This window comes from Myxocyprinus asiaticus, chromosome 36, assembly GCF_019703515.2.
Source record: "Myxocyprinus asiaticus isolate MX2 ecotype Aquarium Trade chromosome 36, UBuf_Myxa_2, whole genome shotgun sequence".
In the NCBI taxonomy this organism is placed as follows: Eukaryota; Metazoa; Chordata; class Actinopteri; order Cypriniformes; family Catostomidae; genus Myxocyprinus; species Myxocyprinus asiaticus.
Window position 1 is genome coordinate 15562485 of NC_059379.1, and position 14895 is coordinate 15577379.

At 37.0% G+C, this 14895-nt stretch overlaps 1 protein-coding gene and 1 long non-coding RNA gene across 2 annotated transcripts in view; both read right to left on the reverse strand.

The window, feature by feature from the left end:
* Window positions 1–6133: 6133 nt before the first annotated feature.
* Window positions 6134–14895, reverse strand: part of LOC127427479 (vertebrate ancient opsin-like) — a 16908-nt gene continuing 8146 nt past the window's right edge. Inside the window, exons 4-5 of the mRNA XM_051675117.1 lie at window positions 10798–11037; window positions 6134–7430 (exon numbers count right to left, since the gene is read on the reverse strand). Coding sequence (XP_051531077.1) covers window positions 7212–7430; window positions 10798–11037 — 459 coding nt within the window. The 3' untranslated portion in view covers window positions 6134–7211. The remainder of the gene's footprint in view (window positions 7431–10797; window positions 11038–14895) is intronic.
* Window positions 12247–14873, reverse strand: LOC127427483 (uncharacterized). The gene is made up of 4 exons (XR_007894947.1): window positions 14510–14873; window positions 14228–14342; window positions 13599–14094; window positions 12247–13221 (listed from the first exon to the last, which is right to left on the reverse strand). It is a non-coding gene; the product is annotated as an uncharacterized LOC127427483 (long non-coding RNA).

Sequence of the window (14895 nt, forward strand, 5' to 3'; positions counted from 1 at the left end):
TTGGGTTTGCCGTGAGCACCGCTCATCTCGATCTCAGTCCAGCCTGCAGATGTTGCTTATGTCTCTGTTAATCATTACTGTAAATAATGATATTGTCTAAATAGGCAGCAGCATAAGCAACGTGCGGTCTGAGTAATCGGTCCATGAGCCATTGGAACGTAGCCGGAGCCCCAAACAAACCGAATGGAAGCGTCACAAATCGGTGTAAGCCGAACGGTGTGGAAAAGGCTGTTTTCTCACGGGATATTGGGGTGAAGGGGATTTGCCAATAGCCCTTTATCAAATCCAGTGTCGAATAAAAACGAGCTGTGCCTAACCGCTCAAGCAGTTCATCAATACGAGGTATTGGATATGCATCAAATTTAGACACCGCATTTACCTTCCGATAATCCACACAGAACCGGACCGACCTGTCGCTGTTAGGAACCAGCACTACCAGGCTGGACCAGTCACTGTAGGATTCTTCTATTACTCCCATCTCAAGCATTGCGTCCAATTCTTCTCGTGGAGCTCGATGTGGGTAGTAATACAAGCACTTTATCTCCCAGTGCAAATTCCCATAGCTGAGTGCCCCTACCATACAGTTGGTTTTGACGTACTTGAGCTTGGAGCAAATTCTCCTGTTAGTCAACCCAAGGTGTGGAGCTTTGCTCTAAGATCAAGAACGTACTGAATTTTATTTTTACTATTTGAAGGTCCCTCCTCCCAAGCTTCCCACATGACTTCGAGCACACCGCGTGGTCGACGCCCATACAGTAGCTCGAATGGAGAAAACCCTGTGGAGGCTTGGGAGACCTCTCGAATTGCAAATAATAGGGGTTCGAACCACTTATTCCAATTCCTAGCATCCTCGTGCAGAAACTTACGAATAATATTTTTCAGGGTTTTATTAAATCATTCCACAAACCCATCTGTTTATCATTGGTAAACATGGACGCAAATCGATTTAATACCCAACAATTCATATAGCTCGCGTAGTGTACTAGACATGAAAGTAGTGCCTTGATCAGTGTGGATTTCTTTCAGAATCTTCACTCGGGAGATAATTCTGAAGAGTGCCTCCACAACACTGCGTGCTGAGATGTTGCGCAAAGGCACTGCTTCCGGATATCGTGTTGCATAATCCACCAGAACCAACACAAAGCGATGTCCGCATGCTGTCCATTCTAATGGCCCAATGAGGTCCATGCCAATTCTTTCGAAGGGCACCTCAATTAACAACAGATGGCATTGGTCCTGGAAGTGTCCCGGCTCACCCAGGGATGAATCCTTACCACTTCCCCTCCCCCTGGACGGACACTCAACCACATCCTCGCCACACAGGACTTAAAGGATCTGCTGCTAACGTCTTGGTGTCAGATAACACAGGACACCTTCAGAAATCTTGTGGAGTCCATGCCTTGACAGGTCAGAGCTGTTTTGGCAACATGAGGGGGAATATACTAAAGCTTTAGTACATTTAATATTAAAACCTACATATGTTGCATTGCGGTAAGCCCTGAAGTAAAATTACCTTATGTAATTAATGGTGAAGATTAATTTATGGTTAACAAGACATGTAATTTATTGTAAATTATTGTTAAAATTACAGTGAAAAACAATAATGTTCCCAGAAGTCCCTGCGTACCCCATCACATTTGATTATATATTTGATTTAATTTGATATAAGTTATGTGCATTATTGTTTGTACTTGTACATTATAAAATATGTGCATATTCAAATTAAATTTGTACATGTGTGCATATTAACATGAAATCATTTAAGGATATACAGTATGTGGTTGTGAATTGTATATACTGGCACCAAAAATGACATCATGTAATGCCTGAAACGTTGTCACTTTATTTTTAATGGTGAATTTCTGCAACCACAGCTGGCAGATTTTTACCATAACAGATCAACAGATTTAACAGATTTTTCATAGTTTATTTAATATTGAGGCCTTTTTTTATTATTAAAATTTGTATTTATTCATACATCGAACACAGAAAAGCAAAACAAATATACACAACATTTCACAACGAGTCAACATTTAACTCCCACTACCACCCCTCCCCACCCCGACCCTTAACAAACACCCCTGTGGTCACACATGAGCACATACACACACAAAAATAATAATAATAATAATAATAATATATATATATATATATATATATATATATATATATATATATATATATATATATATATATATATATATATATAACAGTAATAACCACTCCCAGAGTATCTGCCGCTTTAGGGGGTGTGTATGCTACTCCCAAAGATAGTACAGAGCAGGTGGTGCAGTTGTAAATACCTAAAGAACTGAGATCTGGGAATCCCAAAATGTTGAACCAAATTTTCAAAGGATCTCAACACTCCACTTTCATATAGGTCACTGAGTGTATTAACCTTCCTCGCAATCCACTCTGACCAGCAGAAAGGGGTCTTATTAATACATACTTTTGGGTTCAGCCATATGCTCGAGGCAACATTTAAATAAATGTCAGAATTAAACACTTTTGTCCATACTGAGTGCAAATGCGAGATAACGGGGTGTAAGTTAACTTAATTAGTTTGATAGAAAGGCTTTGCAATGGCGAAATAGGGACAAGGTCTTCCTGTTCAATACAAAACCAGGGAGGGGCTCTCTCAGGTGGAAGCAACCAATGCGCCAAATGTCTGAGACTGAACGCACAGTAATAAAAACAAAATCTTGGGTAGGCCTAGCCCATCTTTGTCAGTCGGCCTATGCAACTTACTGAAATGTAATCTGGAACATTTACCATTCCAAATGAAGGACTTCGCTATGCTGTCAAATTGCTTGAAATAAGAGAGGGGGACATCTATAGGGAGAGATTGTAGCAGGTAGTTGAATTTTGGAATACAATTCATTTTAATAACATTAAGCTTCCCAATCATAAATAAATGTAATGAAGCCCACCTGCCCACATCGCTCGAAAACCTTTTTATTAAAGGGTCAAAATTAACTCTAACTAAATCACATAAATTTGGCTGAAAAGCCGTTACTGGGCAGTACGCTGTCAGAGCCAAAGCTTAAGATATAGACCAATTAAAACTGTATCCCGAAAACTTAGAAAAGGAATTAATAATTCTGTGAAGGCAAGGCATAGATCTAGTAGGGTCAGAGACGAATAATAAAATATCATCTGTGTAAAGCAAAAGCTTATGCGCCACACCTCCCGCCACCAGCCCTGGAAAATCATCCTCCTTTCTTATCGTGGCTGCTAATGGTTCCAGGGCAAGACAGAACAATAATGGGGAAAGAGGGCAACCCTGCCGGGTGCCTCTATCCAGAGTAAAATAATCTGAAATTAATCCATTTGTTTGTACCGCTGCTACCGGGTGTCTATAAAGTAACTTAATCCAACCAATAAAGGTATTCCCGAACCCGTACATTTCCAAAAACTTAAAAAGATAATCCCATTCTACCATATCAAATGCCTTTTCGGTGTCAAGTGAGATGGCAGTGACCGGAGTCTGATCATTCGCCACTGACCACATGATATTGATGAAACGCCTAACGTTATCAGAAGAGCTGTGGCCCCGAATAAACCCCACCTGATCTATATGTATAAGAGATGTCATAACTTTACTTAATCGGTTAGCCAAAATGTTTTATTCTATTTTTACGTCTAGCTGGATCAGGGAGATTGGATGGTAACTCTTACACTTGCTTGGATCTTTGTCCTTTTTAAGAATCAGACTGATCCAGGCTTGTGTCATGGTTGGTGGAAGCTTTCCATTCTTTAATGATTCCATATAAACTTCTAACAAAAGTGGAACAAGTTCTGTAGAATAAGATCTAAAAAATTCAGCGGCAAAGCCGTCTGGCCCCGGAGACTTGCCTGTAGTCAAGGCCTTAATTACCTCACCAAGCGCCTCCAAGGTTATCTCAGAATCAAGAGAATGCTCAATCGTCAGTTTAGGGAGTTCTAATGGTTCCACAAAGTTTCTAATATCTTCATCAGTAGACAAAGATGTGGAACTATAGAGATCAAGATAGAATTCTTTAAAAGTGTTACTAATATCATTGGCTGAGGTAAATATTTCACCACCAGCAGATTTCACTGAGGGAATGGTAGAAAAAGACTCTCTCTCCTTTATATATCTAGCCAAAAGCTTCCCTGCTTTGTCCCCCGACTCAAAGTATGATTATCTTTTTAGCCAAAGCTCCACCTTCCGTGACAAAATAGTATTATATCTGTATTTCAATCGGGTCAATTCTCTGAGGCCATCAGACGACATTCAGTGCTTCACCTCTGCCTCGGCACTTTTAATATTCCCTTCCAATTCCACAAGTTCTTGTGCTTTGGATTTTTTGGTGAATGAGGCATACTGTATGATCTGACCCTTAAGAACCACCTTGAGTGCCTCCCAAGCCACGCCCTCAAATGATGCTGAGGACCAGTTGGTCTCCATATAAACACTGATTTCAGCCTTTAACATTTGTTGAAATTCAGGATTTTGCAAAAGGGATAGATTAAATGGCCAACTATGATTTCTTTTTCTCTGTATGTGGCAACACCTCTAAACTCATCAGAACATGATCTGAGACTAAGATGTTTCCAACTGAGCAGTCTACAACAGATGAAATGAGGGACTTAAAAAAAATCTATTCTAGAATAAATCTTATGGACTGATGAAAAAAATGAATAGTCCCTACCAGATGGGTTCAAAAGTCTCCAAATATCTGTAAGACCAAGATTTTTACACATCCTTTGAAGCATCATTGTTGCTCTAGGGGGCTTACACACTTTTGCTTCACTATGATCAAGGACTGAGTCTGTCAAAAGATTAAAGTCTCCTCCCAATATTATATCATGAGGGGTGCCAGCGGCTTGCAACATACCCTCAAGATCTATAAAAAAAAGCCCTGGTCATCAGCGCTAGGTGCGTAAATATTAGCCAAAATCAACCTTTGCCCCTGAATTTCTGCTAAAACAATAATGACTCTTTCTAATTTATCTTTAATCTGTTTGAGACATTCGAATTGTAGATGCTTACTTATCATTGTAATGACTCCCTTGCTCTTACTTGAGCCAGCACTAAAGAAAACATGTCCACCCCATATCTTCCCAAATTTTTCAGCTTCCTGTGGGGAAAGATGCGTTTCTTGAAGAAACACTATATCATATTTCTTACGCTTAAGAAGAGAAATAACATTCCTTCTTTTTACGGGGTGCCCCAACCCATTCATTTTCCACGTGGAGAGACATTTTGACATATTGTGCAACAATCAAACCCCGAACATCTCCCAGAACAAAACAAACTGAAAAAAGCAAAACGTGCGCATTAATATTGAGTTTAAATATGAGACTTTTAAATTTTAATTGATTACACATAATAATGTGGCACACTAGAAATTTCGCAAGTCAAATGGAATGTCTCGAGTTCTACAACCGTAAAGGAATCAGGGGGAAGGAAAGGTAACAGACATCTGTTCAATGGGTTTATTTCTTTATTATGCCCATAACTGAAGCCCTGAAGTGCCACTTTCATCTGCTACAGTATATCAAATAAAATTTTGCATCAAACTGAATTTAAGAGTTTATACATCAAATTGGGTTGCAACTGGTTCTGATTTAAAGAAAGACTTCTTTAAAGACAACACTGCTTCCTTCAGTATGGGCTTTGACATGGCCATGTGTACTAGAAGAATATTCATGATGCAAAAAGTCTAGAACAAATTGTCATAAGTTCCAGGCCAAAACTGTTTACCTCCTCTAACTTTTCACTGTATGAGCGAGAAATCAGGCATGATGAGTCTTCTTTTGTGCTCTGATACCAGGTGCCTCTTGCTACCTAGTGTGATAACAAACCATGGCCAAGAGAAATTGAATTCAGTTGCTTTGTTGAAGCTAAAAGAGTGCTTCTGAGCTTTAAAAAAATGCAGTGATCAGCTCTCATCTGAAAGGTTTTTTTGTTATTACACATTTCTCTGTGTGATGTAGTAACGATTTGCTACAGCAAAATTAAAATTCTGAACACAATGCAACGTTTTCATGTTGGAACTAGTGTGACCACTCTGATAAGTTATTGCAAGTTGTTTTATTATTATTGTTCATGTAACTACAAAGTTGACATGTTTTAAAAACAACAATTTTTCCAAAAGAATATTCTGCTAATTTAAATAACACACCAAATCTAAATGATTTCTATAATCCAACAAGATTTAGATAAATAAATACAGAAGTGAAACATTCACTGGCATGCCACAGATCAACATCAATATCAGTATTTACCATGGACACAAGAAATCTGAAGAAACATCAAACATTTTGACCTAATTTGACATTCTGACAGTAAACTGAAACACATAAACACTCATATCTCAATGTATACAAATACAGTATGCTAAATTAATACAATTAAACTGTTCAAAACAATAAATACTATGAAATCAACAACAGACAAAAACAAATGTATCATAGATTTTGATCTTACATTAATTTCATGGCTTAATACTGAGCTGCAAAGCAGATACGCTGCCAGTCATGTCTGACCTGTTAGTTCACCATAAATGAATTATGGCATCAAATACAGTAATGTGTTATATTCTGTGGAGTATAGACATTGAGGAAGCTCTATTCAAAAATTTGAGAATCTATCCAAAGGATATTTTGATTGCTTCAGAAAAAAATTAATTTCTCACACATGCATTTCTAAAACCTGAAGCATGTAGATTGTTCAGCCACTCACTTTCTCTTTTGGTCTTTGAACCAACTCACTTGAGTCTACTATAACAAACATGTTTTGTTTCCACAAGAGAACTCTGAAAGAGACTAATGTTATTGCAATACTGCTGGACTATTATGACCAGTTACACTTTACATGGTCAAATTTAGCAATTTTTTTTTTTTTTTTTTTACTTTGCAAGTCTCTCTATCTGGACTGATATAACAGTGTGCAATTAACAAAACAATGAGATAACACTTGCTCACTCTCAGCACAGAAATGTTTTGTCTGCCTCCTTCATTTTGCAGATTCACAGGATTTACGTAAAGTAAGGCAGTACAATGCAATACTGACAAGTACACAGATACGCCAAGACTGATTGCACATCGGCACAACATAAAGGAATACAAACATCAACAGAGAATCGCCTATATGTAAACACAAACCATACATTCTGACATACAGTATATGCACTCCTCTACAAAGGACACATCCTATTCTCAAATAAAGGGAGCTGCTTTGGACCTTAATTTCCACTCTGCTCTGTTTCCTCCTCTTCTTCCTCACTCTTCTCCATATTGCACGTGGACATGGACATGGGCACGCGAGCAGCAATAACGGACATGTCTCCGAGGTGACTATCTACTGTTGTAGTGATGCCCCCTTTGTCTGATGTCTGATTCAAATGGGTGGAGTCCAGACTGGTGCCATTTCCTTTAAACATCTGGATCAGACACTTCCTGAACTGAGAGAAAAGAGTGTTCGATTTAGATAAGAATTAGAATGTAGTCTGGATCAGGGTCAGAAATTAAAGGGGGCTTGGGGCAAAAATGCAGATGAAAATGATTTTTTTAAATGCCCCAGAAATTCAAAATGTGGGGGCAAAACAAATGCCACTATAATGACATATTATTGCATAAAACAAAATATATAATTACTCAAATAGAGAATTTCTGTTAAAGGTAAATATAAGGTAAAGATAAGGGTTACAATATGCAAATATTGCCCCTTAATGGAAAAGTTCATTTCTGACACTGGTCTGAATATGATGCTGTCAATCAGCCCCCTAGTTCAGTAGTCAGTGCACTTGCCAGGGAGTCAACCATTTCAAGGGCTGTCCTATTTTGTAAAATCATTTCAGTGCACAGTGAGACTGAAATTCCCAGAGAGCCCCGTAAAAAAACTTAACAATGCAATGTAAAAAACAAAAAAACATCTGATAACTATACTGTATTTATTTACTGGATATGTCATCTCTCAAACTGTAAGAGTACAAGCGCAAGTATACTTGTAAGAAGGCAATGCCTTATTTTCTGTCTTGAAAAAAGATTCTGTTTGTAATTATCTTTTATCCCTAATGCGCATGAGAGGGAAACAATCCTGCACACTTTTAAGTTTTTACACAGGACTTAGTGCAAGACAATTAAAAAGATCTTTACTTTTATAACAACTACAATAGAGGTGCATATATCATGATATACAGCAATGTTGCTGATAAATACCAGCTTTGTTTTAATGTGCATAATCGTATTATGTCATATTCGTAATTGAGTCATCAGTGTCCCAATGTTTAGTGAATCATGCGCATGATATAGTAATTCACGACATAGGAAACTAAACTGTAGGTAGCAGAATGAGACACAATAGTGGTCATCAGGAAAGCTGCATTAAGCTTCCTGTAGTGCTAAGAAAGGAAGTCCCCCCACACAATTACAGTCAAATCAAATCTGATTTTAATTATGCTATTAACTATGCTGATTATGAACTCAATAAAAAGCTAAATAAAAGCTTTGATTAATATATCGTGTCTCTATGGCTGCATGTAGGGGTATTCGTTCAGTACAGTTATTTCATGTGGCAGCACTTTACATGGCCTTTGCATTAAAAATCCACTTGGAAAAGGTCATTAGGCAAGATGTATTCCATGTAAAAACAAGGAAATATTGACCTTAATTAAAGAGGATAAGGTCATGGGCAGTAAGCGCCTGTTCTGCGATGACTGAATATTCTTTTCCTCGAGCTTATGGTTGGACTGGATGAGAATGAGTTACCCTGGGTAATTAAACTATTTTCCAGTCATATTTTCAATGCAGAGTGATACCATGAGGGCATGCTTTTACAGAAAATACAGACAGAATATATAAAGAAAAACTGCATTGAACTCACATTGAAAGTCATGGAAAACTTGCTAATGTGTAGTTGATAGTAATACTTTTGGAAAGTTGACCTGTCCTGCAGTGTGACATGCTACACTCCATCTTAAACTATTATGAAAAACCTATTGATAATTATTTCATAATTATTATGCATGCAGCTTTTTTGACCACATATTAATTGAGATTCTACATCATAAAAAGTGGTACTTGCAACTGTTACCTCTTACCTATTTCTACCTGATCTAACCCTTAAAATGAGTTTTGTTGGTGTAACCTAATGTATTCAGGTTGATTCAGGGATGTTAATCATATTTTTTAGTTAATTTAAATGTTACCACATGAAGCACATTTTTAGGTGAACATGCTCTCCAGATCATACAATAACTACAAATTACATGTTTATTATTGTTTTTTGGTTTCTGTGTATACTCCAGGGCTCTTGTGATTATGTCCAAATGCAATGCTATCATGTGGTTCCAGAGACTACAGTGACTATATAACAACTATTCACTATTTCCGAGCGTGAATTGTCTCAATATCACTCTTAAGTGTTTGTTCTTGTCTCACCAATAATATAGTCTGTCTATCTCTCACGTCTTGAGAAACTTGTGACCCTGTGACCTGAATTTATTCTGAGAACAGCTAGGAAGGAAATGGGATAGTTCTGGAAGATGTGCACAGCTCAAGGGGTCCAGCAGCCTCAGCTCCAACACAGTTCCCAACCACCTGGGACCCAAATCCTCGGGGTGGCCATTGGAGCCACATAATCACAAAAGATCTCCAGTTCTCCTTCTACATCAAACGTGACACAACAGGGGCATTGGGGAGAAATGTCTCCTTAGGAGCTGAATGTTTTTGGAGCGCACAAAAAAAATAAAATAAAAAACAATTAAATATCATAGAACAACATGTAACTCCCCTGAGATATCTGTGAAATGAAAAGTCTGAGATTTAGTCCCAACACGACAAGCAACTGAAGCTTCTACTTGTGTAGAATCTATGACTTCCCCTTTGGAAAGCTAAAGGCACCCAAACTTCTCTTAAAGTGGACGTAACTAGCGGTATGATACATTTGTCTTTGGGTATGCATGGACCAATCTGCTTCTGTGAACTAGGCCTTTAAATATCAATATGTTTAATCAAATATTGTACTAAGAGTAAGCTGAATCTCCTCAACCAAAAGTTTGTCAGATGCCTGTCATTTGAAGGATCATATTTTATCCCTCATGCTGATTTTTTATAATAGCATCTATAGCTAAAACAACCATACTTGGATAAAATGTGTGGAAATTAAATAGCCAAAAACCCATGAAATAGTGGAAAATAATTTAGTTATGTGTCTTTTCCTATACAATATATATATATTTTCAAGTATTTTCTTCTAACTCATTCTAATGCATTTATGCAATTTCCAAACACTGCATTTCAGACTTTTCCAGTCATTTCATGATTATTCTAAGGTTTTTAAAGAGAGTGCATTCTCAATATTTTATTTCTAGCTAAAATATTTTATATCTGACAATAACTAAAAAAAATATATGTATTAACTATAGAAATTCCACCAAAAACATTCCACTACAGACGTTTTTTAGATTTTTTCAAATTGATCATTTTTCTGGGCCTGGAAATCACAATTTGAAATTCCTTTACCAGAATATTTCCAGGTTTTCTGTGACACCTGTGCTTTTAGGTGAAAGATTCATGTTTTTTTGTTAAATGTTGTTTATGTCATAAATCCATTGTCTTTTTTATCACTTGCTTTTTTGTCCTTTACATTGCCACATCTCTTCTTGATTGAAGGACAAACACACAGCAAATAAATTTGTAACATATAAACTATAAGATTAGTTCCTCAGCATGGTAACCACATCTCAAAGGTTTTTCTCCTTTTTTTTTTTATTTCAAAAGATTTTAAATGAAAATGCCAGATTAGGATGACAAATGGCAAAGATGTACTTGTTTGTTCATGAAGACATAGATGATGGGGTTGTATACAGCTGCAGTCTTTGAGAAGAAGGCTGGTATCGAGCCAAGTCGAGGATCAATATGGATTGTGGGACAGGCTGTGACAGTAATTGAGAATGCTGCATAAGGTGACCATCCGACCATGAATGCTACTATCATCACAATGACCATCCTTGCCACCTCTCTGTCAGGCTTACGTGCATTACCCAGCCTTCCATGAGTGTTCGATACCTATAAAACATGTTAGGGATCTAAAGTTAGTTGCAGTCATACAGTAAGTAAACACCACACACTGAACTTGATATGTATTCAAGTTCAGGAAGCTACATTTCGGAAAGACAACACAACCACATACTGTAAAACCTTGCACGCGTCTACCTTTTACTGAATTAACTATTAAAGGGATAGTTCAGGCAAAAATGAAAATTCTCTCATCATTTACTCACCCTTATGCCATCCCAGATGTGTATGACTTTCTTTCATCTGCTGAACTCAAATGAAGATTTTAAGAATTTCTCAGCTGTTTTGGTCCATACAACAATACAACAAATATAGAAAAAGGTGGCAGAGACCAAAGTGCAAAGTTTGGTAGTTTACATGAACACTTTAAACCAGGGGGTCACCAGTCCTGCTCCTTGAGGACCACAGTCCTGCAAGTGAATGGGTGCCAAAAAAAAAAAAATCACAAAAGTCAGCATAAAAGTAATCCATATGCCTCCAGTGGTTAAATCAATGTCTTCAGAAGTGATATGATAGGTGTGGGTGAAAAACAGATCAATATTTAAGTCATTTTGACTATAAATTGTCCTCCTTGCTCAGTCAACCTCCACTTTAACTTCTTGTGTTTCTGGTGATTCACATTCTTCATGCATATCACCCCCTACTGGACAGGGAGAAGAATATCAAGCAATAAAAGGACTTAAATATTAATCTGTTTCTCACCAACACCTATCATATCACTTCTGAAGATATGGATTAATACACTGGAGTCATATGGATTACTTTTGATGCCTTTGTGCCTACTGGAGCATCACAATTTTGGCACCCATTCACTTGCATTGTATGGACCTTTAAAAAAAAAAAAAAAAAAAAAGGTTCCAATTAGTTTCTTCAGAGTGATGCCATAGGAGAACCCTTTATTGTCAAGTTCTTTAGAGAATCATCTATATACTGGTGCTTTAAAGAACCCAGAAATGGTTCTTCACAGTGGTGCCACAAGGAACTGCTTTTCAGTTCCACAAAGAACCATGATATTGCAAGTTCTCTAAAGAACCCTTAGTACTATGGTGCTTTAAGGAACCAAAGTAAGGTTCTTTAGAGTGATGCCATAGGAGAACCTTTTCCAGTTCCACAAAGAACCTAATATACATTAGATCTCTGGAGGACCAAGGGCTTTATACAGCACTGTTAAGATACTTAAAAGAAAAGGATGTGGTCAGTTACAATAAAAAAATCCAAAGCCTTTGAAAATAACAAATGTTTTATTAAAATTAACCATCCATAGCTTTTATAGATTTAATTGGCCTTTTTTTTTTTTTTTTGTGCAAGAAAATGGTCTGCACTTATATAGCGCCTTTAACCTTAGCGGTTCCAAAGCGCTTTACACTGCGACTCATTCATCCACACATACGACGGCAGTTAAGTATTTACTTACAATTTAACGTTAAGTTTATACAAATGACTTTGGCTTTATAGTCCCTGGGTAACATAAGTTAGCATTTCATCCTTTAAATTAACATTAAGACTGAATTTTAAAAAGACATGGAATTTAAAGACAAGTTTTCCTTAAACATTTAGCTTACAAAAGAACTGTAAACTCTCTGGACAGCAATTTAAAAAAATAAATAAATAAAAAACATTTTAATTTTGAAGACAATTACCTCAAACCAAAACCAGTTTTTCTTATACATTCAGCTTACAAAGAATTGTAAACTCTCTGGACAGCAACTGATACTCTAATTTTCATTTTGAAGACAAATGCCTCAAGGAACAACATAGTTTTCCGTACATTTTTGGGATACTCAATTTGGAACACGTGAAACAATGAAAATGCCAGACCCTTTGCAAGTGAAATGTCAACTCCATCGTCATAGTCCATGACATTTCCATCCATTTTGATTGTCACATTTGTGACATCAAGTGGACTCCCATCACAGCTACCTAACACCAGCATGGGTGTTGGAGTCACTAGATCCTGACAATGAAAAAAAGACCTGTCAGACCTAGCATCATAAACAACATCTCAAATCAAAGTAGGGTATGGTGATGGACTAGTAGATGATGATTTAGTATTATTTGAGATAACAATGATGAGGATAAGTTAATAAACTTATCTTATCAATAGTGAAAAGTTCATCTTGGTGCTCTTTAAAAAAAATCTGGGCAGGAGCAGGACAGCTGCATTGACCATTTGGCCTGTACACAATGAATAAAAACTCTAGTGAAAAGGATATTCATTTCAAGAACTATCCTTTTAGTTTATAAACTCTTTAAAACGCAACAATTAACACATCAAGTTTAAAATATTTAAAAATATTTTCTACAGAAGTTGGACTAAAAGTGGTATTGAGCAGGTTTCTTATGTGCAAGTGAAGTAGTGCATTTTTATGTCACAGAGAACAAAAGAGAACCATAAAGCATGCATCTGTTTAGACTGCTTATATCTCATCCATTTGGATTAGTTTGTTGTTACTGATTGCGCATTGCATTCATGTGCTTAGCAGACATCTGTAATTGATTACAATGCTCAACCCTTCAATAACAGAAAACTAAGAATACTTTAATGCACTTACATATCCAGTTCCATACTTTTCATGCAGGAATGGGTACTGGATGAGGAGCATCTTCAGAAGGTCCACATGTCTGTGACTTAGATACCTGCCATGGATATTAGTGGAACTAATTTTAACGACATTTCATTTATAAGCAATATCAGATCCTCAAATATTTTAACCTATTCCATTCTATATTCATATTAGCACACAATCCATCACCTCTGAAATTTGGAGGATGTGAAGTGTTAATTTGTTTTAGGGAAGATTTGAGAAAGAAAAATTTGATTTATCTCTACAAAAGAAAACATACATAGTTTGCAAACTAAGACAAACATAGAGAGCCTGCACCAATGGATTTTTCATCTTATTCCTTTGATGAGACTTCAGCGGATGGTCTTGATTCTTCAGTGCAGTCATGCACTGGTGGAAAGTGAAGTTGGACACTGGCTGGACCACTTCCCACACTCGCTTTTAAAGTATCATTTGCTCCCTCATCAGTGAAGCGTTCTCTCTTCTATTTATAAAATAAACAAACTAACATCATCAACTTTACAAGCCCAGAATTTCTTTCTAGACATGACCAACATCATGGGCATTGCAAATTTGTACTGTTTGAGAAATCAGTTGATATAAAAGTTGCAACTTACTCTTTTAGTGCATCTAGTTCAGTCATGAACTGCACCTGGTCCTTAATTTTAGGGAAGATCCGCTCACCCATTCGTTCTGTGAATTTCATAAGCATTGGGCCATCAACTTCATTTTCTAGAAATGAAAGGGAAAATAAACACCCAGCATGAGGTAAAAGTACATCTTATACAACAACAAAAAAAAGAGAGTAACTGAGAGCTGCTGTTGTTATACAAATATATTCATAAAAACAAATATAGAAAAAGGTGGCAGAGACCAAAGTGCAAAGTTTGGTAGTTTACATGAAAACTTTAAACCAGCGGTCACCAGTCCTGCTCCTGGAGGGCCACAGTCCTGCAGAGTTTAGCTTCAACCTAGTCCAAGTGTGCACCTCAATCAGTATATCATGTACATGAATTCGGGCACTGGCAAGGGTGTTGATCCACTGAAAAATGGGACACTTATGACTGAATCACCTTTGACACAATTAGGTCACATGATTAAACACAGCCAGTATTAATAATCAACATCGCTGTATAAATGAAACTTTTGTGCTTTTTTTATGGTAGATTTTAGAATCAAGCATTAAGTCCATTCTTCTGCAACCAGCTGCATACATCACCCACTGTCCACTGGTGTGTCATATCTAAGATGGAAAAGGACAACAATGATCATATCGTTGTTTGTA